At 40.7% G+C, this 26514-nt stretch overlaps 1 protein-coding gene across 1 annotated transcript in view; it reads left to right on the forward strand.

Moving 5' to 3' along the window:
• Nucleotides 1-8137: 8137 nt before the first annotated feature.
• LOC102820631 (putative helicase Mov10l1-like) overlaps nucleotides 8138-26514 on the forward strand; it is a 65643-nt gene continuing 47266 nt past the window's right edge. Inside the window, exons 1-5 of the mRNA XM_006877448.1 lie at nucleotides 8138-8273; nucleotides 18257-18441; nucleotides 22990-23125; nucleotides 25062-25174; nucleotides 26117-26301. Coding sequence (XP_006877510.1) covers nucleotides 8138-8273; nucleotides 18257-18441; nucleotides 22990-23125; nucleotides 25062-25174; nucleotides 26117-26301 — 755 coding nt within the window. The remainder of the gene's footprint in view (nucleotides 8274-18256; nucleotides 18442-22989; nucleotides 23126-25061; nucleotides 25175-26116; nucleotides 26302-26514) is intronic.

Below are 26514 nucleotides of genomic sequence, written 5' to 3' on the forward strand. Positions count from 1 at the left end.
CTCTTAGTCATCCTTCTGGTCTGAAAATGAACTCACCCGGTTGGCTCAGTTTTCAACCAAGCAATAGATGCATAAGCACCTTGGAGGGACAATAACACTATAAGGCATGCACACCATAGAATGGCCAACCATTCAAGACCAAATTTCGTCCCTAAGGACAAAACTCAGAATGGTCAGGAAAGAAGGAGGAATGGCAACAAGAAGCACAGAGAAGAAGTGGCCCAGGTGATGTTCCATTAAGGGGATTGCAGTCATTGAGATGCAACGAACTGTTGGATTTGTTGAATGTAAAACTGATGATCTGTACTGTAAACCTTCACTCAACTAACAATCAAAAGTTACAAATAAAAGAATGAATTCTCTAAACCATTTTCTTCCTCCCCAGTGACCTCTTCAGAGTCCTGGTGTGGTGCTGTGGGTTCATGAGCAGACTGCAAAGCTGTTTGAATTGCAAGATCGGTGGTACAAGCTCACCAGTCGCTCCTTAGAAACCTTATACAGGGTCGCTATGGGTCAGAACCAATTCAACGGCACTTAACAACAACAATAAAGTGATCTCTTCATCCTTCATCATCCCTCCACCCTCGTTTAGACTGTTGAACCCCCTATTTGACCTGTTACCCAGGTTGACTTTGTTCTTTTGGCATCAGCTTTGTTCTATCTGGAACATTATTGCTGCCTCAATAGGAAAAAACACGATATGCAAAACTTACTTAACCTAACAAAGAGCTCAAGCTAGGTGCTGCTGATTCCTTCACTCCACTCAACCTTTGTCATTTTTATGTTTTCAGAGTAACTTAAGGTTGCCTTAAGGGTAATGGGATCTCAGAAAGAAAGCTCTTTCCCTAACAAAAGTTCTTGCCCTGAAGAACTCACAAATTCATAAAGCTAAGTGACTCATACAGAATGAAGTACTTGAATATATTTCTGAGAACAGAGTTGGAAATAGTACCTGAGGAAACACCTACAACAGACTAGGATCCCAGACATTCTTATGAAGATCAGGCAGTTCCATTCATAACAGAATCAATGTGTGGGGAATCTAGGTCACATTCTACCCATGTACAGATAGGATTTCTAACATGAAACTATGAAGTATTGTTACCTTTATATAACTGTGTATTTTATTTGATTATGTTTCTTTCAGGATATTTTCATCTATGCTTGTGACTGAGATTGGTCTATAATTTCGTTGTCATCTTTTCTTGTCAGGTTTTGAGTTCAAACCTATGCTGGCCTCATCAGTGAGTAGGGGAGTGATTGTTGTTGTTGTGAAGTGCCCTCGAGTCGATTCCGACCCATAGTGACCCTGTATAGGGTTTCCGAGGAGAGACTGGTGAGCTTGAACCTCCAACCTTATGGTTCCAAATGACTTGAAAGTCCAGTGCATTAACCCACAGCACCACACCAGGACTCCCAGTTGGGAAGTTGTTGTTGTTGTGTGCCGTGGAGTTGGTTCCCATTCATAGAGACCCTGTAAAGGGTTTCTGAGGCTATAAATCTTTACGGGAGCAAAACGCCCCATCTTTCTCCCGTAGAACAGCTGGTAGTTTAGAATTGCTGACTATGAAATTAGCAGCTCGATTCGTAACCACTAAGCTACCAGAGCTCCTTGGGGGAGTGCATCCTCTTATTTCCTGAAAGAATGTGTGTCAAATGAAGTCAGCCAATCCTTAAGTGTTTGTCAGCTTACATGTAAAACCATAGGAGCTTATTTATTTTGTTAGAAAATTGTTAAGTGTTAATTTGATGGTCATAAGACTATTAAGGCTTTCTATGATTTTCAGTTATTTTAGATAAATTATGTTTTTCTAGGAAAATGTACATTTTCTATAAATAAATCTATTCAGCCAGCAAAATGAATGTAATATCTCTGGTAACATAGTGGTTACGAATTGGAATGCGAACCGCAAGATCAGCAGTTCAAAACTCCCAGCTGTTCCATGGGAGAAAGATGAGGCTTTCTGCTCCTGTAAAGATCTACAGCCTCGGAAACCCTGTACAGGGTCGCTATGAGTTGAAACCGACTCCACGGCACATAACAACAACAACAATGGAGTCCTGGTGTGGTGCTGTGGGTTAATGCGCTGGACTACAAAGTCGGTTTGAACTACAAGATCGGTGGTTCAAGCTCACCAGCCACTCCTCGGACACCCTATACAGAGTTGCTATGAGTCGAAACTGACTCAATGACCTTAACAACAAAACGATGTTCTAGACAGGAATCCTGGTGTGGTGCTATAGGACAAGCACTGGACTGCTAACCACAACAAGATATGTGGTTCAAATCCACCAGTCGCTCCCAGGAAACCCTATATAAGGACATTGTATATGAGTTATATATAGAGAGAGAGAGTGTATATATATATATACACTCTATATATGAGTCAGAACTGTTGACACTTAACAACAACAACAACATGAGATAGGCAAGGAGCCATGGTGGCACAGTGGTTGAAGAATTTGACTGCTAGCAGAAAGGTGAGCAATATGAAGCCACCAGCCACTTCACAAGAGAAAGATGTGGCAGTCTGCTTCTGTAAATACAACCTTGGGAGCCCTATGGGGCAGTTCCTCTCTGTCCTGTTTATAGGTCGCTATGAGTTGCAACCGACTTGAGGCAATGGGTTTGGTTGGTTTGGGTTTTATATGCTAGACATTGTCCTAGGTGCTAGAGATAAAATAGTATACAAGACAAACATAGTCCTTGCTCTTTAGAATGAATATGCATTCTAATGGGAAAGATATGCCAAAAGTTAATGGTTGGGGAGTTAGAGGTAATAGAGATTAGGCAAAATTGGTCATTAGTTTATAAATGTTGAAACATGAGCGTGGGTAAATGGTGGTTCTCTCATCTTTATATGTACTTGAATTTTTCATAATAAAAAAATTAACTGACTCAATGACACTTAACAACATTTATATATATAATAAAGAATGGATGCAGAGACTATGCAAAAATGATCATGCTTTGTTGTAGAGTAGTAAAATTGCATGTGATTTTTGTAGTCCCTGGCAAAGTGGCAGCATCAATGGGCTCCGGTGTGGCAACAATTGTGGGGTTGGCCCAGGCCCAGGCAGTGCTTCGTTCTGTTGTACATAGGGGTCGCTATGAGTCGGTACCTACTCGGTGGCACCTAACAACAACAACAAAACTACCTGTAATACTAAACCCATCATCTTGGGGTCATTTCCAACTTAACAGTGATCCTGTGGGCTTGAGTAGAACTGCCCCATAGTGTTTCCAAGGTTGTGATCTTTACAGACTCAGACTGCCACATCTTTCTCCCGAGGTGCTGCCGGTGGGTTCAAACTGCTGACCTTTCAATGAGCAGGAAAGCACTTTAGCCCCTGTGCCACCAGGGATCTTCTTGTAATACCATATTCTATCAATTCTAAGATACATATTATTCCCTGAATTTCAACATACTTGAAGCAAGATACATGTTACAATCAATGGCATCATCATTCAAATGATCATTGTTTTAAACGTTCTTCTTTTTAGTAAGTGCCTGGGTCCAGTTGGTTCCAACTCATAGAGACCCTACAAAGGATTTCCGAGGAGTAACTGGGGGGGAGGGGGGTAACTGTAGACCATGTGCTTCGCAGTCTAGTACTGATCCTATAGCTCTACACCAGGAAGCCACAAAATAATGGGTGTGATTTGGTAGCATAGTGGTTACAAATCGGGCTGCTAACCTCAAGGTCAGCAGTTCGAAACTACCAGCTGTTCCGTGGGAGAAAAATGAGGCTTTCTGCTCCTGTAAAGATTTGCAGCTCCGAAACCCTGTGAATCGGAACCGACTCCATGGTACTTAACACCAATTGTAGATTTGATGAAATATGGTCTACTATTTATAAATTTAAGACTTCATTGAAAAAAATTTAAATACATAATTTTTTTTCCCCAAAAATCTAACCACTGGAGTCGGTGAAAGAGTTAAAGCAAACAAACAAATAAAAAAACACAAAACACCAATGTATTTCCTTCATAATAAATTTCTCAGAGTTAGTTATCTTAAGCATCATGACTGAATATTTACTATATGAATATTTACTATATATACCCAAGCCATGGTATTTGCAATAACCTCATATGCATGCAAAAGTTGGACAGTGAATAAGGAAGACCTTAGAAGAATCGATGCTTTTGAGTTACGGTTTTGGAGGAGAATATTGAAAGTGCCATATGCTGACAAAAGAACCAATAGATCCGTTTTGGAAGAAGTGCAGCCAGAGTGCTCCTTGGAGGCCAGGATGGCCAAACTTCGTCTCTCATACTTTGGACATATTGTCAGGAGGGACTAGTCGCTGGAAAAGGACATCATGTTTGGTAAGGTGGAGGGTCAGAGAAAACAAGTAAGACCCCCAAAGAGATGGATTGGCCATGTGGCAGCTTCGATGGCAGCATGGCAACAGTAGTGAGGTTGGCCAAGGATCGGGCAGTGTTTCGTTCTGCTGTGCATAAGGTCGCTATGGGTCGGTACCGACTCGATGGCACCTAACAACAACAACAAACTCGTGGTGTGGCACTGCGGGTTAATGCGCTGGACTGCGGGGTCGGTTTGAACCACAAGGTTGACGGTTCAAGCTCACCAGCTGCTCCTTGGAAACCCTATACAGAGTCTCTATGGGTCAGAATTGACTCGACGGCATACATCAACATCTACTACATAGTTCTTATTTAACAACAAAAATGATTCGGCTTCCATGTGTTGATCTTAGCGTTGAAGAATTGGTAGCAAACTAAGCAGACATAAATCTCTGTCCTAAAGAACTTTACAATCGAGGTACAAAAGGACTTTCTTCAAAAAGCTCAGGGGAAAATAGAGTGAAAAGATAATGGATTTTTCCATGAATTTTCTAAAGCCCCCTCATATCTCTGTAATATTTTTAAATGGGATACAAAATGCATTCTATGTAATAAAAAAACCTGTCAATTATTTGCTTTATTTACAACTCCAATTTATTGTTGATTGGTTCAGGAAAAGTTTGAGCATAAACCAAATGAAACATAGTATGTGAATGCTGAGAATCTGAAAATTAATTGCATCATGAGTGTGTGTTTGTGTGTGTTTAGTAAGTAAAGTAAAGGTGATATTTATTTAAATACCTCCAGTTTGTCAGTTCAAACCCATGACCCACTGCTCATAAACCCTATATAGCATCCCTATGAGTTGTAAGCAACTTGATGGCACTTAACTACAGAAAAGGTGTGTAACAGGGTCAGGATTACTGACACAGACAGGCACCCTCATTCAGTGCCCATACCAGATTACTCCATGGCCAGATTAGACTTTTTTCTCTTTAGGACTTTAAGGAGTAGGGACGGGGGGGAGAAAGCATGACAAGAAAGCCCTACAGCCTGAGGATGGAGAAATCGGTTTATTGTGCCATGTTGTTGGGGGTTGATGGGAATGAATGGGAGAAGGCTGCTGTATTTGAATGTCCTCTGAAGCTCTACTGGAAAGATTCAGCCAAGAATGGAAACCCCTTTTTATTGTTTCTGGCTTTGGAACTGTGTGTCCCTTGTAAATATTCCTAACAGCACTTCAGAGGGACTTAGCCATGATCAGATTCAATCAGGAGCAGGGACTAGACAGACCAGTTCATCCATTCCTGGGGAATTCTTGTTACTGGAACCTTCTCATTTGCAATTCATGGGCTATGCTCATCACACTGAGTTTGTTCCCTAAAAGAGTTAGTAAAGGGATGACCTGGAAACAGCACCAAGGCTAAAGCTCACCTGATGAATTGTAACCTGGACAGTCTGTGCATCACACTCATGTTCTTAACATGATGTGTCACACTGTTTAAGCTCCAGTAATCAACCTGAGTCAGCAACTCATTTGATTGTAAATCTGGTATATACAAGGTAATATACTTGACTTTGAAAGATCCTGATTAACTTGAAATTAACTGGAAATTGTGACGAAAGGTAGTTCCAGTTTTGAATTTTCTGATAAGTTAAACAAGAAATGAAATGCTGAGAATTATTTTAACTGATTGCCTAAGGAACTCCTCCATTAACTGCTACCAAATTATGATACATCTCCGTCCCTGAGGGCTTCTTGAATGAAGGAAGAGAGGAAGACAGATGGCTGTCTCCATTCAATAGGTATTCAACCTCAGGTTCAGTGTAACACTTTGTTTATGGAACCAAGCTGCTCAGAGCCAAATCCCGTTTCTCCAAGAAGTGCTTTGCTATAAAACCGCGGTAGGCCTGAATTTCCGAGTCGAATTAGGTCCAGGCTGGAGCGTGGTGGCTCCATAAGCACTGGGCTGCTAAGGACAAGATCCACAGTTCCAGCCTGCCAGACACCCTGAGGGAGAAATTATGAGGCTTTCTGCTCCCTCGAAGCTGTTGTTGTTGTTAAGTACCGTATTGTTTTTGTTAAGTACCGTGGAATAGGTTTCGACTCATAGTGACCTTGCACAGGGTTTCCGAGGCTGTAAATCTTTACGGGAGCAGAATGCCTCATCTTTCTCCCGTGAACCGCTGGTAGTTCCGAACTGCTGACCTTGAGGTTGGCAGCCCGACTCGTAACCACTACGCTAACCAGAGCTCCTTCCTCGAAGCTGTAAAGCCTTGGAAATCATATATAGGAGCTCTCTGAGTCGAAACCGCATCGAGGCACTTAACAGCAGTGCTGTAAGGCCGTAGTGGAGGTGACACTTGTCTTTTCCACAATGTCAGTACAATCTAGCAGTGTACAATTGTTGTTAAGTGCCATCGAGTCGGTTCCGACCCATAGCGACCCTGTACAGGGTTTCCAAGGCTATAGATCTTTACGGGAGCAGAAAGCCTCATCTGTCTCCCGCGGAACAGCTGGATGGTAGTTTCGAACTACTGACCTTGAGGTTCGCAGCCCGATTCGTAACCACTACGCTACCAGAGCTCCTTAGCAGTGTACAATAGACCTTGCTTTTGAATTCTCAACGCCAAGGAGGATACCCAGATTGTTTTTAAAAAGAGAGAGAGAAGGACCCTGACTCAAGAGGTTTGGGGCCTACACACTTGGGAGCTAGAACTTGGTCCCAATTCCAGCCTGGAAGAACCCCAGAGCGATGCCCCTCAATCTTTTCAGTCCCATAATCTAGGCTTCTACAGGAATCCTTATCCTCAGGCCAACTATGTTCCCGCCCTCTTCGTTGATGGTAGGAGCCACGACATTGGTCGTCTGGCTCGAAACCTCTTAGTGGTCGACATTTCGCACGCTGCCCCACCATTGGCTGGTGTTCAGCAGGGAGGTGGGGCGTGTGCTGAGACCCACAGGGGAAAAAGCGCCCACCTCAGGTGGTAGCTCTTGTCGTTGTCGTCGTCGTCGTCGTCGTCGTCATTGTCACAACAGCGTCTGTGTGAGAGCCGCACAGAGGCTGAGGAGGAGAGGCATGCTCCCTGAGCAGTTACTGGAATCAGAGGGCAGCCATGAGGCCGAGGCCGAGGCCGAGGCCACGACTGAGACAGAGACAGGATTCCCGCCTTGTGTTTCCTGGTGGCTAGTTGGTACCTTTTTGCGCTGTATGGTCAGGAATCTGAACAACTTCTGGAGGAGAGGGAACGCCTTAGAACAGGCGCAGCCTCAGCAGAGAGTGTACTCAAAAGGTACTCCCCATCCCCAAGGGCCTTCCCCTGGAGGCGCCCTCCTCTCGGGGACCCAGGCCTGGGGGGCAAGGGGGGGAGGTGGGTGGGGTAGGCCCGGGTGGCGCCATCGTTTGTGCGGGAGGTAACCCAGAGTTAGAGGCCCCGAGAAATGGTTCTGGCCAAAGGGGCGATGGAGTTGTCAAAGAAGGCCCAGGAGAGGCAGCCGCATCTTGTGCCGATGCGGTGGGATTTCTGGTTGTCATGGATGGATGACCTTGATTCGAAGGTCAATTTGATATCGTTTCGAAAAGAACTTTGCTAGTTCAGGGGGTGGACGACGTTTTTCAGGTAGGGAGGGCGTTTATTGGGGCTCCCCTACCCCAGAACCTGACCCCCAAAGCGGGGACTTGGGAAGACAGGCACTTGGTTGGGAGGAGGCCATTAAAATGGGACAATGGTTATCCAGGCAGATGGTCCCAGCTGAATAGCAGTGGCGCCCTAGTGCTGCCAGGGCCGAGTCTTTAAAGTCCAGTGAACGCCAGCCAAGGGGCCATGTTTGCGCGACGCTGGAATGACTGGGCTGTTCACCAAAAGGTCGTCAGTTCGGTGGTTCGAGCACATCCTGTGGCTCCTCGGGAGGAAGGCCTGACAATCACCTTCCGTAATCTACTCAACAGTAGTGGATCTGGTTTGGTTTGGGAAGGCCATTTGATTTTGAAGGACTCTGTATATATGTTTATAAATGTTTTCACTTTGCTCAAGCTCTTTTAGTATTTGTTCCTTGGAGTTTCCAGGTGGATTCATTTCAGATATCTTGAATATGGTGTGGCGCTGTGGGTTAATGCGCCAGACTGCAAAGCAGTTTGAACTGCAAGGTCGGCGGTTCAAGCTCACGAGCTGCTCCTCGGAAACCCTATACAGGGTCGCTATGGGTTGGAACCGACTCGACTGCACTTCACAACAACAACATCTTTCAATCCATAGGCTATCCTGAGATTAACAATGTGCTTAGTCATTGAAATGGTGGATTTTGCATTAAAAAGAGGCTTGTAGTGTATATACCCTTTGGTTGGTTGATGATGCATGGAGGGAATTGTAACCATGGCAATGAGATGCTATATGATAGGATGAATGTAAAACTAATGTTCTCCCATGTAAACTATCACATAATTCACAATAAAACATTATTCTTTAAAAAAAGAGGAGGGAACAAATCCTCACAGCAACAAACATTCACACACATCCCCACACACAGAGTGGACAGAGAAGGGCAGCTTAGACATTGGATACTCAAATGGGGAGGGGGGACTACAAAGGCAAGAAGTGACTGGCTTACAAGCTTTCAAGAGGGAACCTAGTGCATGGCGGAAAGCAGAATCTTCTCCAGTAGGTACTATTCATTCTGTCTGGGCGGAGCTCATGAAAGGAGATACAGATGGGTAACTCATGATACTGTAGTGAATAATGCTTATCAGGACTGACTATGAGAGTTGGAAATGCAAAGGTAGAAGTTTTGTAACAAGGAAGGGAGTGATTAAATCTCCAGGATAGGAGTGGAGACCTCTGGGACCATCAATAGAGAAGAGCCGAGAGCGGGACCCTACCCAGAGAAACAGAGATGCCTGAGATGGAGGCAGAGATGATGACAGGGAGTGATGAAGTGACTGGGGACTTTGGACCCAGAGAGGGAAAGGGACTGTGGGCCGAAAACTGGGGGGAGGAGGGGGAATTGTTTCTGGAATATACCCTTTGGGTGGTTGATGATGCATGGAGGGGATTGGAACCATGGCAATGAGATGATACACGATGGAATGAATGTAAAACTAAAGTTCCCCCATGTAAACTATCATATAATCCACAATAAAACATTAATAAAAAAAAAAAAAGAGGAAAGGGGAAAGATTTATTAACTTTAGAAAAAAGAAAACATTGAATATTTTTTGTATAAACTTTAGAGTCATTCTTTTGTTTTTCAGTCTTACATAGTTTATTTTGTTGTTGCTGTTGTTAAGTACCATCGAGTCGGTTCCGACCCATAGCGACCCTGTATAGGGTTTCCAACGAGCTGCTGATTAGCTTGAACTGCCAAGCTTGTTGATCAAACTGACTTGCAGTCCGGCACGTTAGCCCACAGCGCCACACCAGTACTCCATAGTTTATTTTAGTTCCATGTAATTTTCGATTAGCAGCAGTTTCAAAATTTTATTCATTTTTCATGAAGGTTTTTGAAATAGAAAATGGTTTCGTTGGATGGCATCCACATATAAAATGTTTTAGTTCTTTTTATCAGTCTGATATAGTCCATATTTGTTTAAACTTTTTGGTAGAGTGTTTTCAGTGATTGGTCAAGTGAAATTTTTCTGTAGATGACAAAACTTAAAGATGATTATGTTTAATTTATAACAATTTTTTTAAATTCAGTCAAGGTTTACAGACAAGATCATTAGTTGTACATTCAACAAATCATTTATTTAGTTTCATCTCAATGATTGAGATCCCATCCATGCAACAACAGTTAGCCCGCTTCATCCTTGTGGTTGTTGTTGTTAAGTGTCATCGAGTCGTTTCCGACTCACAGCGACCCTGTATAGGATTTTCAAGGAGCAGCTAGTGAACTTGACCCACTGACCTTGCGGTTCAAATCAACCTTGCAGTCCAGCGCATTAATCCACAGCTCCACATACCATGTACAAATATCCTCTTTCAAACTCTTATGTATTTGTGGGCTGTTTATTTGTTGTTGGTGGTGTTATGTGTTGTGGAGTCGGTTTGGACCTATAGCGGCCCTGTACAGGATTTCCGAGGCTGTAAATCTTTACGGGAGCAGAAAGCCTCATCTTTCTCCTGCGGAACAGCTGGTAGTTTCAAACAGCTGACCTTGCGGTTCACAGCCTGATTCGTAACCACTACGCTACCAGAGCTCCTGGGCTTGTATATACATATCTAGCTATCTATATCCCATTCTTCCTCTTATACCTGTTCAATCAGTGTCTCTGTCCATGTAGCTACACACAGGACAGAACACTGCTGTTCCAAAGTTGTGTATATATCACTAGTTATCTCTATCCCTCCCTGTGTCTTTACCTATTTCCATCATTTCTTCTGCCAACCTCCCTCTGCTTATACATTGATTGGCCTCCCGTTCTTGTATATTGCTCTCCTCATCACCTGCGTTAACTGTGGTGTGTTGCTATAGCATCAGCACTGGACTGAAAACCACAGGGTTGGCAGCTCAAACCCACCAGCTGCTCTTCAGAAACCCTAGACAGGGTCACTATGAGTTGGAACCTACTCGATTGCACTTAACAACAACCCTTTAGCCAGTGCATACTCTCCCTTCCCTCCCACTCCTGGAAACCATCAAAGAATGTTTCTTTTAGTATGAATACCTTTTGGGGGTTTTACAATATTTGGTCTCATACAATATTTTTCCTTTTGTGATTGACTTACTTCACTCAGCATAATGTCCTTCAGGTTTATCCATGTACAACAATAATTTCTAAAAGTAAAAGCCATTATTGGAATCACAAAAGTAACACAAAACTAAAGTTAGTTAAACTTTCGATAAAGTATTTCTAGATATAGTAATCTTAATTTTAAAGTTGTAATGCATAATAATTAAGAGACATGTTATTAAATAGTCAGTGTATAGTAAGAACATACTAAGATATAATTAAGCCCTTAAATATTTTAATAGTAATATGGAGTGTATTCTTCAGTTCAAATTATTTCTGTTAATGATGCTAGGTTTTGAAGACAATAAAGTTCTGATTAAGTTATTATTTGAAATAATGTAGTCATGACATACTATTATGTGCTGGGTATCTAATATTAGATGAACATTACTGACATATCAGTTTACCCTAAATAAATTTTGGCATATTTCTTGCCTTGGGAACATGTCCTACATAATTCATAATATAATGCATAAACATTTTAAAATTATTAGTTTATTAAACAAAAACAGTTCTATGGCTTTTTGTGAAATTGTAAGGTTTTTAGGAGTTATTATAGGTGAATAAAAAGCAATACTTGAGTTATTTAACTAGAGATTTAAAACGTAAACTTCAGTTTTGGTTTTTTTATTTGTTTGTTTTGTCTTGCCCTATGCTTGAGATCTTTGTTATGGTAAATTTGTTGTTTGATGGATCATTTTGGTGAGAATTTTCCTTAAATGAGTTCTGTGGATGATATCTTCTTCTGCTCTTGGCCCAACAGTAAGTGATGCCTAGATTGATTTGCAAGGATTTGTGGCTTTCTGCCCTTAGCTTTTTGGTGTGTGTCACATGGTGCTGATCAGATTGTTTTTCCTTTGAAATTATTTTTCAGTTGCAAGTTTTCTAAGTTATGTGTTTCCCTCTTTATTGTAATTCAGGAATTATACAAGGAGCATAATAGTTATGAATCGGGCTGTGAACCATAAGGTTAGCAGTTCGAAACTACCAGCTCTTCCATGGGAGAAAGATGAGGCTTTCTGCTCCCGTAAAGATTTACAGCCTCGGAAACCCTGTACAGGGTCGCTATGAGTCGGAACCGACTCCACGGCAGATAACAACAACAACAATGCTTAATATAAAGTCCCAGTGTGGTACTGGACTGCTAACCACAAGGTCTGCAATTCTAACCCACCAGCTGCTCCTTGGAAACCCTAAACTGACTTGATGGCACTTAACAACAACAACATGCTTAATGCATAACTTTTTATTGTTAATTGGGTATAGATCAGATCACTCTTCCATTCAACAACTCATACACAGTTTGCAATCCCCACAGTATGTATAACATCATTGATCCTACTTCCTCCCCTATTTCCTGTTTCCATTCCTCCTTCTTTCCTAATACTTCGGAAATTTGTCCTTGGGTAAATGCTGGCTGCCCTTTTGATATCAAATGGTTGATTACTCTTAAGGTATGTGTACCTCCCGAGTGTTATCCTAACCCCGCTTTTATTGTTTGACTGAAAGTTGAGCTATGGGAATGAGTTCATTTCCAGACCTGAAGGGTGACTAATAGCCATAGTTTCAGGAATTCCATCCGTGTCTACCCAATCAAGAAGCCTGGTCTTGTTTTGCTTTTTGGTTTTGCATTCGGGGCCACAGTTTTCTTACGTTCTTTCAAGGAAGGACCTTCTAATGTGATTTCTTTCAGAGAAGTCGTTAATGGTAGCCAGGCACTATCTAGATCTTCTGGTCTCAGGGTCTTGGAGACTGATGTTTATGTTGTCCTTACGTCCATCAGAATAATTATTTCTGTGCATTTCAACTTTTTTCTCTGGTCTTTCCTCTGGACAGAGAGAGACTAATAGTTGCACTTTAGATAGCCGCTCCTGAGATTTTAAGGCCCCAGTGGCTACACACCAAAGTAGAATATAGGCTGGAGAACATCATCTTTTTGGACTGTGTTATGCCAGGTGACCTTGTTGGTCCCCCAAGACCATGGTCCTGAGTTTTCAGACCCTGTGACTCATTCTTCCAAGGTGATTGGTTATATCTAAGACGTTTACATAACTTTACCCCCTGTATGCTTCAACACATTCATGTGTATATTTGCAGCAAACGTAAGCATACTTTTACAAATACCCTGTCAAACCTATATATATACTATTGGACATGCTCCTACTCTCCTTTCCACACCTTTTGTGCCTGCTGTGTATCTAACCATGTATCTACTCGTGGTGGTGGTGATGTGCCGTGGAGTCAGTTCTGACTCATAGCGACCCTGTATAGGGTTTCCGAGGCTGTACATCTTTATGGGAGCAGAAAGCCTCATCTTTCTCCCATGGAACAGCTGATGGTTTCATAAATCTCCATTATTTCAGAACTGTGTATATAACAGTATTTATGTCTCTTAATTTTAACTCTTGGACTTCTCCCAATGTCTTCCTTGACTTTCATCATTTTTTGCTGACCTCCCTCTTAATTATGTTTTGACTTCTCCTTCAACCTTGCCTGGTCACCATCATAGAATGTTTATATAATACCATGAAAACATTTTCTTGACTTTGCACCATAATGTTCTCATACAATATCCATCCCTTTGAGACCAACAAATTCCACTCAGTTTGAATTGCAAGATCGGCTGTTTAAATCTACCAGCCACTCCTCGGAAACCTTATACAGGGTTACGATGAGTCGGAACCAACTCGGTGGCACTTAACAACAACAAATGATTAATGAAGGAGCCTAGTGGATTATGAGCTAGGCTGTTAACTGCAAGATCGGTAGTTTGAATTTAGTAGTCACTCTGAAGGAGAAAGATGAGGCTCTCTGTTCTCGTAAAGGTAAATCTCAGAAACATTTTGTGGCTCTGCATCTTGGACATTTGCTTGAACCGCTTTCTCTTGTTTCATCATGTGAACTGAAATGGTCTAATGTCTCTGAGACATCGTGGTGTCATTGTGCTTGTATTTAATTAATGATTTTATGTTGGTGTATTCTTAGTTTCTCATCATTTGCCTCCTGGTGGGTATAATTGTTGTTGTTATGTGCCGTCGCGTCGGTTCCGACCCATAGCAACCCTAAACAGGGTTTCTGAGGCTGTAAATTTTTACGAGAGCAGAAAGCCTCATCTTTCTCCCGCAGAGCGGCTAGTAGTTTCAAACTGCTGATGTGGTGGGTATAATTAGAAAATGGAAATGTGTGCCCAGTTCTCAGTTCATCATCCAAGCATTCAGTTTTGGGTGGCTTTAGCTGGTGTTGACTTCTGATCAGGTTATAATAGGAACTGATGGACAGAGCTTCAGAGGGCACAGTTGTGTTTGGGTTGTGTATGGATTCTGTCTGTTTTTCAGGTGGGACAAAAAGAAAATATACACACGCACACAAAAAATTAAAGCAATTAAGCAAACAGTAATAAAAAAAAATACTAAAGGAGAAAACTAATTTTAAAAGAGACAGCTCCAAGAAAAAGTGTATAATATCTGAGAAGTGACAGTAAAATAGAATTATAGAAGGGGAAAATAGTAATAAATAAACACACACACACACACACACACACACAACGAGGGAGAAAGAAGATGAAAAGAGAGACTAGAGAGTAGTAAAGAAAGCTCAAGAGAAATAAAAAACCAACAGAAAAAAAGGAGAGAAATGGGAAAAGAGAAAAAGAAAAGAAAGCAGAGACAGAAATGATAAAAAGGAAAAGGGAAGAAGAAAGAATAAAATAAGAAAACCAACAAAAGGGAAAAAAGCTGTGCTGGACCCAGAGAGAAGAAAACTCTGGGGGACTCGTATTAATCATGATGTGCTAGGGAGAAGAATGAGATCGTTACCATTCCTGGCCCTAAATGGAGTTCTCATAGACCCAGGCGTTGTTTGTGTGAAGCAGAGGGTTGTCAGAGGCTGGGCGGCCTGCCACAGAGGTCCCACCAGTTTAAGGCCTATCAGGCAGTTCTGCGGGCTTTGTATATCTGGAGCAGAGTCAGCTCAAATCCAAGCTCCAAGGCAGCACAGCACTGGTTAACCTCTCTTTGATACAGTCCACAACTTTGCAGCTGTGAGCTCCCAGACAGCAGGAGACTGTCCTGGGGGGTGAGAGTAAGGGCTGGCCATTCCTCTGGTCACCAGGGGAGCATGGGCAATAAGAAAGAAGCACATCTTTCCAGCGGTCAGTCCCCTGGTGAATCTGCAGCTGTCAGGTCGCTGTGTGTCTCTGAAGCTTCAGGCAAAAGTTCAAAATGGCCACACAGAGTCTTCTTGGGAAACTGTTCACCAGTATGTGAACCTCTTTCGCTGCCCCTGCTCTCAGCCTCTCCTCCCAGTAAATGTTTGATCCACTTCTCCAACTCTTTTTCTTCTGAAGCTCAGGGCTCAAGAATTATATCATCTGTATGTGTTTCATTTGATCTCCCTTATCTTTTTTGTAGAGGGTCTGAGTAGCATACCTGCCTAGTCCACAATCTTGATTCCTCCTTGATTTGTATCTCTGTGGCGCTGGACTGTTAACCTCAAGGTCAGTGGTTCAAACCCACCAGCTGCTCCTTGGAAACCCTATACAGGGTCGCTATGAGTTGATACCAACTCCACAACACTTAACAACAACAAATGATAATGATCGCCAGTTTCCATATTCTGAACCTCTGTGTTCCCCGTCTATGGAGCTTTTCTGCTTGCTAAGATTGAACCCCCTTGCTAGATGGCTGATTCTTAGCTTTTGTCTTAGAAGGCTGCGTACATTTTAGCTGCAGTCCCTCAGGTAGCATCCAAAAGGCCCCATGAAAGAGTCTTTGGCAGCTTCCCATGTGCCTGAACAGCAGCTGTCACCCTTGCCTCTTAACATTTCTTCTGTGTTAATGATTTCATCTAACGAATGTTACCCAGTTATTCACTTTCAGTATTATCCTAGTTTCTGATTCTTTAATACAGTATAAACAATATTTCTCCCATCCATCCTGTCAGTTCACCAACATCTTTGTGGAGAAGGCTGTAGTGTTGAGGTTCAGAGAGACCCTGCAAGCAGTCTGCCTGAGTTCAGATCTCAAGTCCCCATGTGATTCAGATGCATTTTTAAGCTAGACTTAAATCTCCCTGATTGATTTCAGTGCTTTGTCTGGTGAGGTGTTTTTGTTTTGTTTTTTAGTTTTAAAAATCCCATCATATATGTTAACTTTATATTTTACAGTTTGTTTTTTACTATAGCAATATATATGGTGGGTGGTGGTGTGCCGTTGAGTTAGTTTCAATTCATAACCACCCTGTCTGTAGGGAATTTCTGAGGCTGTAAATCTTTACAGGAGCAGAAAGCCTCATCTTTGTCCTGTGGACTAACTGGTAGATTCAAACTGCTGATAGTGTAGTATGTTACAAGTTAGGTTAGCAGTCTAACTCGTGAGGAGTCAGATTTGACTCAAAAGCAAGTAGATTTGGTACCACGTATAGAAATCTGATTCTGAAGTTTATTGTTTCTGCGTATGTGGCCTGCTTCCTCATTTAATTAGTAATATTTTAAAACGACGAGCTCACATTCATCTTTTATTTGTAGAAATGATTTAAAGCCTAGATTTCAAATACATTCCTCTGGGCAGAGTTAATATTTACTTATTTCATGTACTTGTATGAAAAACCAATTTGGAATCACTCTAAAATGTCTGCAAGTTTGTTAGGCCCGACATTATGAATTTAGGGTTCAAGCTCAGGATGTGCACTTACAGGAATACTCTGGAAATTCATCTTTTGCTTTTCCTTCTGTTGTTGTTGTTGTCACACTATCAAGGCTCCTTTGCAATACATATAACAAAATATTTGCCATTTCAACCTTTTTACATGTCTTATAATCCAGCCACACCCATATACTTCTCAGGCTGCACAACCATTACCACTATCCATTTTCAAATCTTTTTATCTCTCGCTTTCCTTTTTTCCCCCTTCTTCCCTTTCCTTTTTTTCTTTTACAGGAAAGTTACCAATGATTTGCCCTAATGAGAAACTATATATGCATTGTTTACCTTTGATGAGGTGTTTAAGGATCTCTAGCTGGTGCTAGTAATAATGAGAACATTATATGACAATGATATGGTTAATTGCTGTTCTGTGGATTCTGACTTATTATGGTCCCATGTGTTCACAGTATAATTACCCCATATGGTTTTCAAGGCCGTGGTTTTTAAGAAACAAATCACCAGTCTGATTTTTCAAGGCACTTCTGGAGAATGAATGCTTAAAGACTCTGTAAATGAAGGTGTGATGATAGCATTTAAGTGCTAACTTGTGTGAGGCAGTTGGAGTTCTAAGCTGTTTACACGGATGTGTCAGTTAATACAACCCTATTGGTGGTGTGCCGTGGAGTTGGTTCCGACTCATAGCGACCCTTCATAGGGTTTCCGAGGCTGAAAATCTTTACAGGAGCAGAAAGCCTCATCTTTCTCCCGCGGAACGGCTGGTAGTTTCCAACTGCTGACCTTCAGGTTAGCAGCCCGACTTGTAACCACTACGCTACCAGAGCTCCTTAACAACCTTATTGTTGTTGTTATGTGCCATGGAGTCAGTTCCAACTCATAGCGACCCTGTACAGGGTTTCCGAGGCCGTAAATCTTTATGGGAGCAGAAAACCTCATCTTTCTCCTGCGGAACAGCTGGTAGTTTCGAACTGCTGACCTTGAGGTTCACAGCTCGATTCATAACCACTACGCTACCAGAGCTCGTGGGCTGTATATACATATCTATCTATCTATCTATCTATCTATCTATCTATCTATCTATCTATCTATCATCTATCTATCTATCTATCTATCTATCTATCTATCTCCCACTCTTCCTCTCATACCTATTCAACCAGTGTCTCTGTCCATGTATCTACACACAGGACAGAACACTGTTGTTCCAAAGTTGTGTATATATCACTGCTGACCTTGCCGTTCGCAGCACGATTCGTAACTACTATGCTAACAGAGCTCCTTAACAGCCTTATCAGGCAGACGTTATTACTGTCCTGGTATTACATATAAAAAGACCATCAGAGAGGTTAAGAAATAAATGTGCATGTGCTCAGATCACACAGAGGGTAAGTAGAGGATCTGTGGTTCAAACCTAGGTCGTCTGGTTCTAGACTCAGTGTTTTTAACTACTTCGCTCCATTGCCTGTGGCATGTAGTTAGTGTTCGATACAGAGAAAAGAGGAAACTGGATTTCTGTTTTGAGATTAATTAATACACTATTTTCGTTACCCATTTCACAGGTGACTGCAAGTTGAAAACTGTGCAGGGAGTTGTGACCAGGTTCTGTAATAACTACAGCTTGATTAACGAGTTGATCTCTTTCACTAACGATGTTGTGACTGGCGGTGTGCTTCTGAAAGTTGGGCAAAAAGTGACCGCACTTGTGAGAGAAGATGAAACATCTCATGGATTGAAGGCAATCAAAGTAAGATCTGCAAGAGTTTGGGGACAGTCTCTATTTCTGGTGTGATTTGAGCCTTGCTTTCCTAGTATTCATTTAACATCTTTGATGTATCCAGTATAATGGATGACAAGTAGAATTTGAAGTCCTATTTATCTAATTGTGTGGGTGTTTTTGTTCTGATATCTGTTATCTTTTCTGTTAATAGACTTAAAGATTGCATATGTGTTCTTCGGGCATTTAAAATACATGGTTGACATTGATGATGAATTTGATCATTATTAACTTCCTCTTTAACATAAAAAATTACTTTCTCTGTAAGTGAAGTTTGCTAGGTCAAAGGACATGCATTTTAACCATTTTTAAAAAGTGCTTTACTGAGATGTAATTGACATAACATAAAAATACCCCACTTTAAGAGGATAATTGAAAGCCTTCTTAGTAAATTTGCAGTGTTGTACAACTAGATAATTACCATTTTAATGGCCATCAACAAATGATCTTTCAGCTTCACTGTACTGATTTACAGTCTCAGCAGCAGGATGTGACACTGCCTGTTTACCAGTATTGACAAGCATAGAGATATTCTCGGCCTCTAAAATCTTGGCCAATCTGAGAAGTGAAAAAAAATCTCATTTTATTTTGCCTCTGTAAAAATGTTAGTGAGAGTAGAGCAACTTTTCTATTATCATTGTCGTTGTTATGTGCTGTGGAGTCGGTTCCAATTCATAGCGACCCTGTGCCCAACAGAACAAAGCACTGCCTGATCCTCTGCCATCCTCACAGTTCTTATACTTGAGCCCATGGCTGTTGCCACTGTGCCAATTCATCTCATTGGGGCTCTTCCTCTTTTTCACTGACCTTCCACTTGACCAAGCATGATGTCCTTCTCCAGGGACTGGTCCCTACTGATAATATGTCCGAAGTATGAGAGATCAAGTCTCGCCAACCTGTCATCTAAGGGGTATACTGCCTCCAAGACAGATTGGTTTGTTCTTTTGGCGGTCCATGGTACTTTCAATATTCCTCTCCAACACCGTAACTCATTCATCAATTCTTCTACAGTCTTCCTTGTTGTCTAATTTTCATTGTCCAGTTTTCACATGCATATGAGGCTATTGAAAATACCATGGCTTGAGTCAGGTGCATTTTAGTCTTCAAATGATACCGTTGCTCTTGAATCCTTTGAGAAGGCTTTGTGCAGCAGAGTTGCCTAATCCAGTATGTCATTTGAGTTTGTAACTGCTGCTTACATGAGCATTGATTGTGGAGCCAAGCAAAATTAAGTCTTTGACCATTTCAATCTTTTTTCCATTTAGCATACTGTTATTTATTGGTTCACCTGTGAAGATTTTTGTTTTCTTTCCATTGAGATGCAATCCATATGGAAGGCTATTATTGTTGTTGTTGTTATATGCTGTGGAGTCGGTTCCGACTCATAGCAATCCTGGACAGGGTTTCCAAGGCTGTAAATCTTTATAGGAGCAGAAAGCCTCATCTTTCTCCTGTGAAACAGCTGGTAGTTTTGAACTGCTGACCTTGTAGTTCACAGCCCGAGTGGTAACCACTACGCTACCAGAGCTCCTTAGGCTTTTATTAGAGCTATTTATATATTGGGATCATTAGAACTATTTGTTTGTTAGGGAAATTAGAGGTTTATTAGGAAAATTATCCTAGGAAGGCTTTGCGAATATTTCCTCCAAGACCTTCATTGACTTTGTTTTATAGAGTATAATTTTTACTTACTCTATATATGTTCATCTTGTCTATTATGGCTTTGGGGTTCAGTAAAATTCCTCTAACTCACCCACTTGCGTGGAGCTGATTCTGACTCCTGGCGACCCTCTAGGACAGAGTAGAACTGCTCCATAGGGTTTCCAAGGTTGTAAATCTTTATGGGAGCTGAAAGCCTCCTCTTTTTACCATGGGGCACTGGTGGGTTTGAGCCCCCACCTTGTGATTAGCAACCCAACACTGAAATCACTATGCTACCAGGGCAGCTTAGTCTACTTTATAATCCACGCAAATATTCACTTAGGTTTTCTTCCGAAAGTTATGTGTTGTTGTTGTTGTTAAGTGCCTTCGAGTCAGTTCCGACCCATAGCGACCCTGTACAGGGTTTCCGAGGGTGTAAATCTTTACAGGAGTAGAAAGTTATGTAGTCATATCTAATTATTTAGTTTAAATGGAATTTAGCTCTGGTAGTGCAGTGGTTATGAGTTGGGCTGCTAACCTCAAGGTCAGCGGTTTGAAACTACCAGCTATTTCCTGGGAGAAAGATGAGGCTTTCTGCTCCCGTAAAGATTTATAGCTTCGGAAATCCTACATAGGGTCGCTATGAATCGGAAGTGACTCCATGGCACTTAACCAATCAAGCATAGACTGAAAGAAGGACCCAGATCTTGTTTTATGGTTTGTGTTTTTTTAGCGGCTACCCAGTTGTTCCCACACCATACCATTAACTCCAAAATCCACCTTTTATGTACTGAGTTGAAATAGTACCTCTGTTATACATATGATTACACTGCATTACAATACCACAAGCATTTGATATCTATTGGGTCTCCCTATAGTATGTCTCTGGTAGCGTAGTGGTTACAAATAGGGCTGTGAGCCGCAAGGTCAGCAGTTCGAAACTACCAGCTGTTCTGCGGGAGAAAGATGAGGCTTTCTGCTCCCGTAAAGATTTCCAGCCACGGAAACCCTGTACAGGGTTACTATGAGTCGGAACCGACTCCACGGCACATAACAACAACAACAACAACATTGTATTCTATTGGTTGTGTTTTATCTTGGTATTATGTTCAAAAGGTTTGGCTTCCTGACACATGATAATGTTTTAAAATGCATGTCAGTATTTGGTAACCTAATTTCCCTGTCAAACTTTTATTTATTCTGATTTTTAATTTTTCAGGCCATTTTACACCTGTTAGTTTTTCTGGGCACATTTTTAAATCACTCTGTTAAATGTCCACTCTCCCAACAACAATAACAACAACAAAAGCTGTTTGTATTTTCTTTTGAGATAACACTTGAGTTTCGCAATTTAATATAGAGAAAATAGATGCATTGGTAGTAGTCGTTCCCAACAAACCATATCTCTCCTCTTCTATACTTCATAAATGTTTGATAGTTTTCTTTGAATAAGTTCTGCACATTTTTTGCTGAGTTTATTTCCAAGATTTTTTAATTTTTTTGTTCCACGGTCAACATTATTTGACACTGTATTTTCAAGTTGATATTTTCTTCCTACATAGTAAAGTATTGATTTTTGTTATATTATTTGGTGGATTACAAACGTGCTGAACTTTTTCTGCTGCTTTCCTTAAACAGTTGAGATGTATTTTATTACTATTATTTAGATGACAACTGGCCACTGAATGCTTACTATCAATTTTCTTTAAATTCAAATGCAAGAAGGACATGAAATGAGAAAAATTAAATATTCCTTCATGTCCTCCAGCCCAACTTTAATTCCTCACTTTTGATTATTCCTACTTTTAGCTCTTCTGGTGGACACCTGGTTAACTTGAATAATATGCTTATACCTTAAGTTAGCAATATTAGAAAATGTTTATTAATTGCACCACAAACATGTAGTGAAATTTATGTGGTGAAATGAAACAGAATAAAAACTATTGTACTTTCAATAAACAGAGAATTTTGGATGCCTCCCCCTCCTGGTGTGGTGCTGCTAACTATAAGATCGGAAGTTCAAACCCACCAGCCACTTCTCAAAAATCCTATATGGGGGTCACTATGAGTCAAACCAACTTGATGGCACTGAACAACAACAACTATTATAGATAACTTCAAGCCCTGGTTTGACTTGTCATTTTTAAGCGCCCTCTTGGGTTTGAGTTTATGCTTCCAACTTTATCATGTGCTTCTGTCTCTTCCGGGTTCCAATCTTTAATCTCATGGCTTCCCATAATCTCATGTTTTCTAAGCTGAGTTTTCCTCCTTCTACAACTCAGGTTAAATACCATTTAGTCCAAGGAACTCTCCGATACTCCCAGTCTGAATTTCTCTCCTTCCAGGAGCTGGTTTTAAATTTGTTTTATGGCTTTAAAGCTTGCTTTGAATTATTTTTTTCTGTTATCCCCAGTAATTGTGAACTCCTGGAGGGCAGGGGCAGTATATTTATTTTTTAACTTTGTATCTAATACTATCATGGAACTCTGATAGCGTAGTGGTTACAGTCAGCTGCTCCGTGGGAGAAAGATGAGGCTATCTGCTTCTGTAAAGAGTTACAGCCTTGGACACCCTCCCTATACAGTGTGGCTGTGAGTCGGAACCGACTCCACGGACCCCGCCACCACCATCTAATACTATCAGCACATTAAACTTGGTGCATCCATGATCTTTGTAAACCTGTTTTTAGATGCATTTTAACAATATATGATACCCACGTATTTTACCATCATTTCACATGTAGAATATATTTTTCAGCTGAAAGTTATCAACTGTTGAGTATAGTTGTTTACAACATTTGTGGAAAAACAATGAGATAAGTATGTGATTTTTAAACTTTTCTTATGTTTGAAGTAACTGTTTCTCCTTATCTTACAGGTGGATGTTTCCTCTGATAATTGTAGACCATCAAAGCCTAACAGCAAAATTTTAATTGGTTATGTTACCTCTCTAGTCAAAAATGGTGGATACATTAATAAGACAGCTTACTTTTCTCTAGACGTTGTTTGTAAAGGTATGATTTATATATATATTTTTTTACTTAAAAGGACCAATTAGTACATGCTTCATGTTTTAGAAAAATGAAGTACCAGAATGGCTACTGCAGTACACTGTGGCTTTTTCATGTTTGATGTGGACCTTTAGAGTTGAAAATAATGCTTCTAGAACTCATGCTATCATTTATCGTAAAAAACACTCATGCAATCATTTATTGTATGTGCATTTATTGAATGTAGTCACTAATATTTGGATTTTTAAAATTCATATAAATATTGAATTTCCAATGTTACTTAAGACTATTGCAAATATACAGGAATATGTTTGCTCTAAAAATATTTCTAATGCTTCTGATACGATACGGAGATAGCATTGTACCTTTCCTGGTGTATATGTGTGTGTTTCTGTGCTCATGCGCATGTGCATACGTGTACACCCATTGTTGAAGCCTGTTCGTGATTGTCAGATACATTATAAGATCTCATTTATACCTAAAGTGATCTCTTTTTTTCTGCTATTTTAGTTTAATTAGCTGCTATGTAGCTTGGGTACAAAAAAGGAGATTAGCTCAGCCCCACTAGGCAGTTTGCATCTTTACTTTTCTTGGATGTAAAAGCCAGAATTCTGACTTAAATTACGTTTGAAAGTTTCACCTTGCCTGATTTGTTGAGAAGAAACTATCTGGGGCAAGGATGAAATCAGGAAGACTAGTTCATATTGTACCTGATGCATTGTAATAATCTTGGTGAGAGATGATAGAAACTTGGAGCAAGGTAGGAGTGGAGTGTGTAAAGAGGGGTTCGAGGTGGGTCTGTTTTAAGGGTAGCAATGAAACTGTTGGTTGATGGAGTGAATCTTTGGCATGAAGGAAAGAGGAATCAGACATTACTCCAAAGTTTTTGATTGGAGCAGTGTTAAGAGTGAAATTGCCTATTGGAAATGTGGAAGACAGAGAGGCACAACACTGGGAGCATGAGAATAGTAAGAGCTCAACTTAAAACAACTTGACTAGGTACTTGGATAAATGAATCTGAGATTGGTTAGAGTTGGAAGTATACACATTCTGGATTCATAAGCCTATGGATATTATATAAAGCCACAACAAATAAATGGTGTGAGTGAGAACACCAGAGAACAGGTCTAAGGCTTATGTTTTGGGTCATTCTAATTTTTGCTTGTAATGGAAATGAGGAGGACCTATGAAGGATAAAGGAAATACTGGATCATAGCACAAACTAATGTTCACATTTAGTAGATCATGCCAGTTTTCTGACGTGGATACACCAAATTATACTCCAATCTTAATAGTGCTTGAGATTTCCTCTTGTTGCAAACCGCCGACATTGCAGTTCAAATGGCTTTGCAGTCTGGTGCATTAACCCACAGCGCCACATCAAATCAGTAGAGGAGAATAAAGGCCTAAAGAACTATAAACTTTTTTTTTATTAGGAAAACACAGCATACTTGTTTTTAAATGTTCAAAATGTATCTTGGTGGTGGTGGTGATTATGTGCTGTGGAGTCGGAACTGACTCATAGCAACCCTGTACAGGATTTCCTTCCGAGGCTGTAAATCTTTACAGGAAGAGAAAGCCTCATCTTTTCCCGGCAGAACAGCTGGTAGTTTCAACAGCTTTGAATTTTTTGTTGAAATAATCTGTTTTCAATAATGGAAGACATTTTAAATGAAAGGAAAACAGATTATCTTTAGGTAATACAGATTTTGTTATAGTTAGTGGTACACATATGTCCTATGGGGTTTCTGGTATTGGGGTTGGCAGAATCAGGCCCATTTCTTCAGATTCACACCGTTATGCAGGTCCCACACAAAAAGTAGAATAGCAGCTTCCCACTAAAGCCCAGAGGTCGAAAATGGAGGTGGGCAATATATATTTCACAGATGACTAGAAATTAGAGATAATTAAACTAAATTTTTCTACATGACTGTTTTAGGGTTCCAGCCTTATCTGGGTGACTGGGTAGAAGCTGATTGTTTTATCCAGCCAGGACCATCGAAACACAGTATAACCTCACTGATGCCCATGTTCTGCAAACACATGGATCAGGTAATCCAATGAGTTGTTGCACATGTCATTTGTTTCTCCCAAGCCTTCCATTAATAATAATTGCTGTTGTTTGTTATTGTCATCAAGTCAGTTCCCTGTATAGGATTTTCAAGGCCGAAAATCTTTGCAGAAGCAGAAAGCCTCATCTTTCTCCCATGGAGCGGCTGATGGGCATGAACCACCAGCTTTGTGGTTCACAGACCCGTGGTTATCCTAAAGAGCACTCTCTCCATTAGTGATGATTTCCACTAATTCTAGTGGGTGTGCTGGGAAATCTAGAAAAATGGGAGAAAACAGATTCTTAATCTAAAAGGAGCCCATTTTCTTATTGACAAGGCTGCACTGCTGAAAGGAAGTAATTAGAGAATTATACAGAAAATATATGAAATTAAGTTCTAAATTACAGAGTTTATTTGAGAAATCTTAAAATGTTCTGAACACAGAAGTGACAAAAACAATTTGTATGCCAGATAATTGTTGGGAAAGAGTGAATGAAGTGGATCACGAGACTTGGCTTCTCTGTAAAAACTGGGTTTTGATTTGAGTAGTAGAGACTGAAAATGAATTGGAAATTTCATTTGCACAAAGGCGCAGATGGAGGAATGAGCCAGGAATGTGACAGAGGAAGTCTGGGAAAAAAGATCATCAACTAACCGCCATATTCCTTTCTTACTCAACCCCTTTCATTCTCTCAACTGGAACTGTGGTTAATAAACATTTTGTGTAATATTTAGAGTAGTATATTTCATCTGAGATCCATCCACAGAAAAATATGATTTAATTGGTCTGAAGTGGGGTCTGAGCATGGGCATATTGTTATAAAGCATCCCTGATATTTCAAAAGTGTCATTCACACTAGGAACCACTGATTAGAGGTGATCTGCAGCATAAAGCTGGTAGTGTATGGTTTAAAATAAATATTTCCATGTGTTATATCCACAGGTCTGCATTACTGCTTTCTGTGGAAGAGGTGGGGTGATAAATAATAATATCTTCTTCGTCTTGGAGTCTCTGAAAATTGCTGATGGATACATACCTCAAAAACTTGATGTCGTCAATGTGGTCATGGTGAAGAGCGTTCAGTCACAATATGGTTGGAGAGTACTTTCTATGACACTAGTGGAAAGGTAGTTGTAAGAAAACAATGTTTATATTCCTTGTGCAGCAGATTTGTCTGAGTGTCCGAAAGCTTGCTCTAAATATTTTTGAAAGAAATGGTAATTGTAGAAGTAGAATTTCTCAAGTAATTAAGATATACCTTCTCAAGTAATTAAGATTTACCGGAGTGTGTTGTCTAAACAGAGTATGTGCATAGTGGATTAATGAGATCCCCTTCTTAG

This window comes from Chrysochloris asiatica, unplaced genomic scaffold (assembly GCF_000296735.1).
Source record: "Chrysochloris asiatica unplaced genomic scaffold, ChrAsi1.0 scaffold00498, whole genome shotgun sequence".
Taxonomy (NCBI): domain Eukaryota; kingdom Metazoa; phylum Chordata; class Mammalia; order Afrosoricida; family Chrysochloridae; genus Chrysochloris; species Chrysochloris asiatica.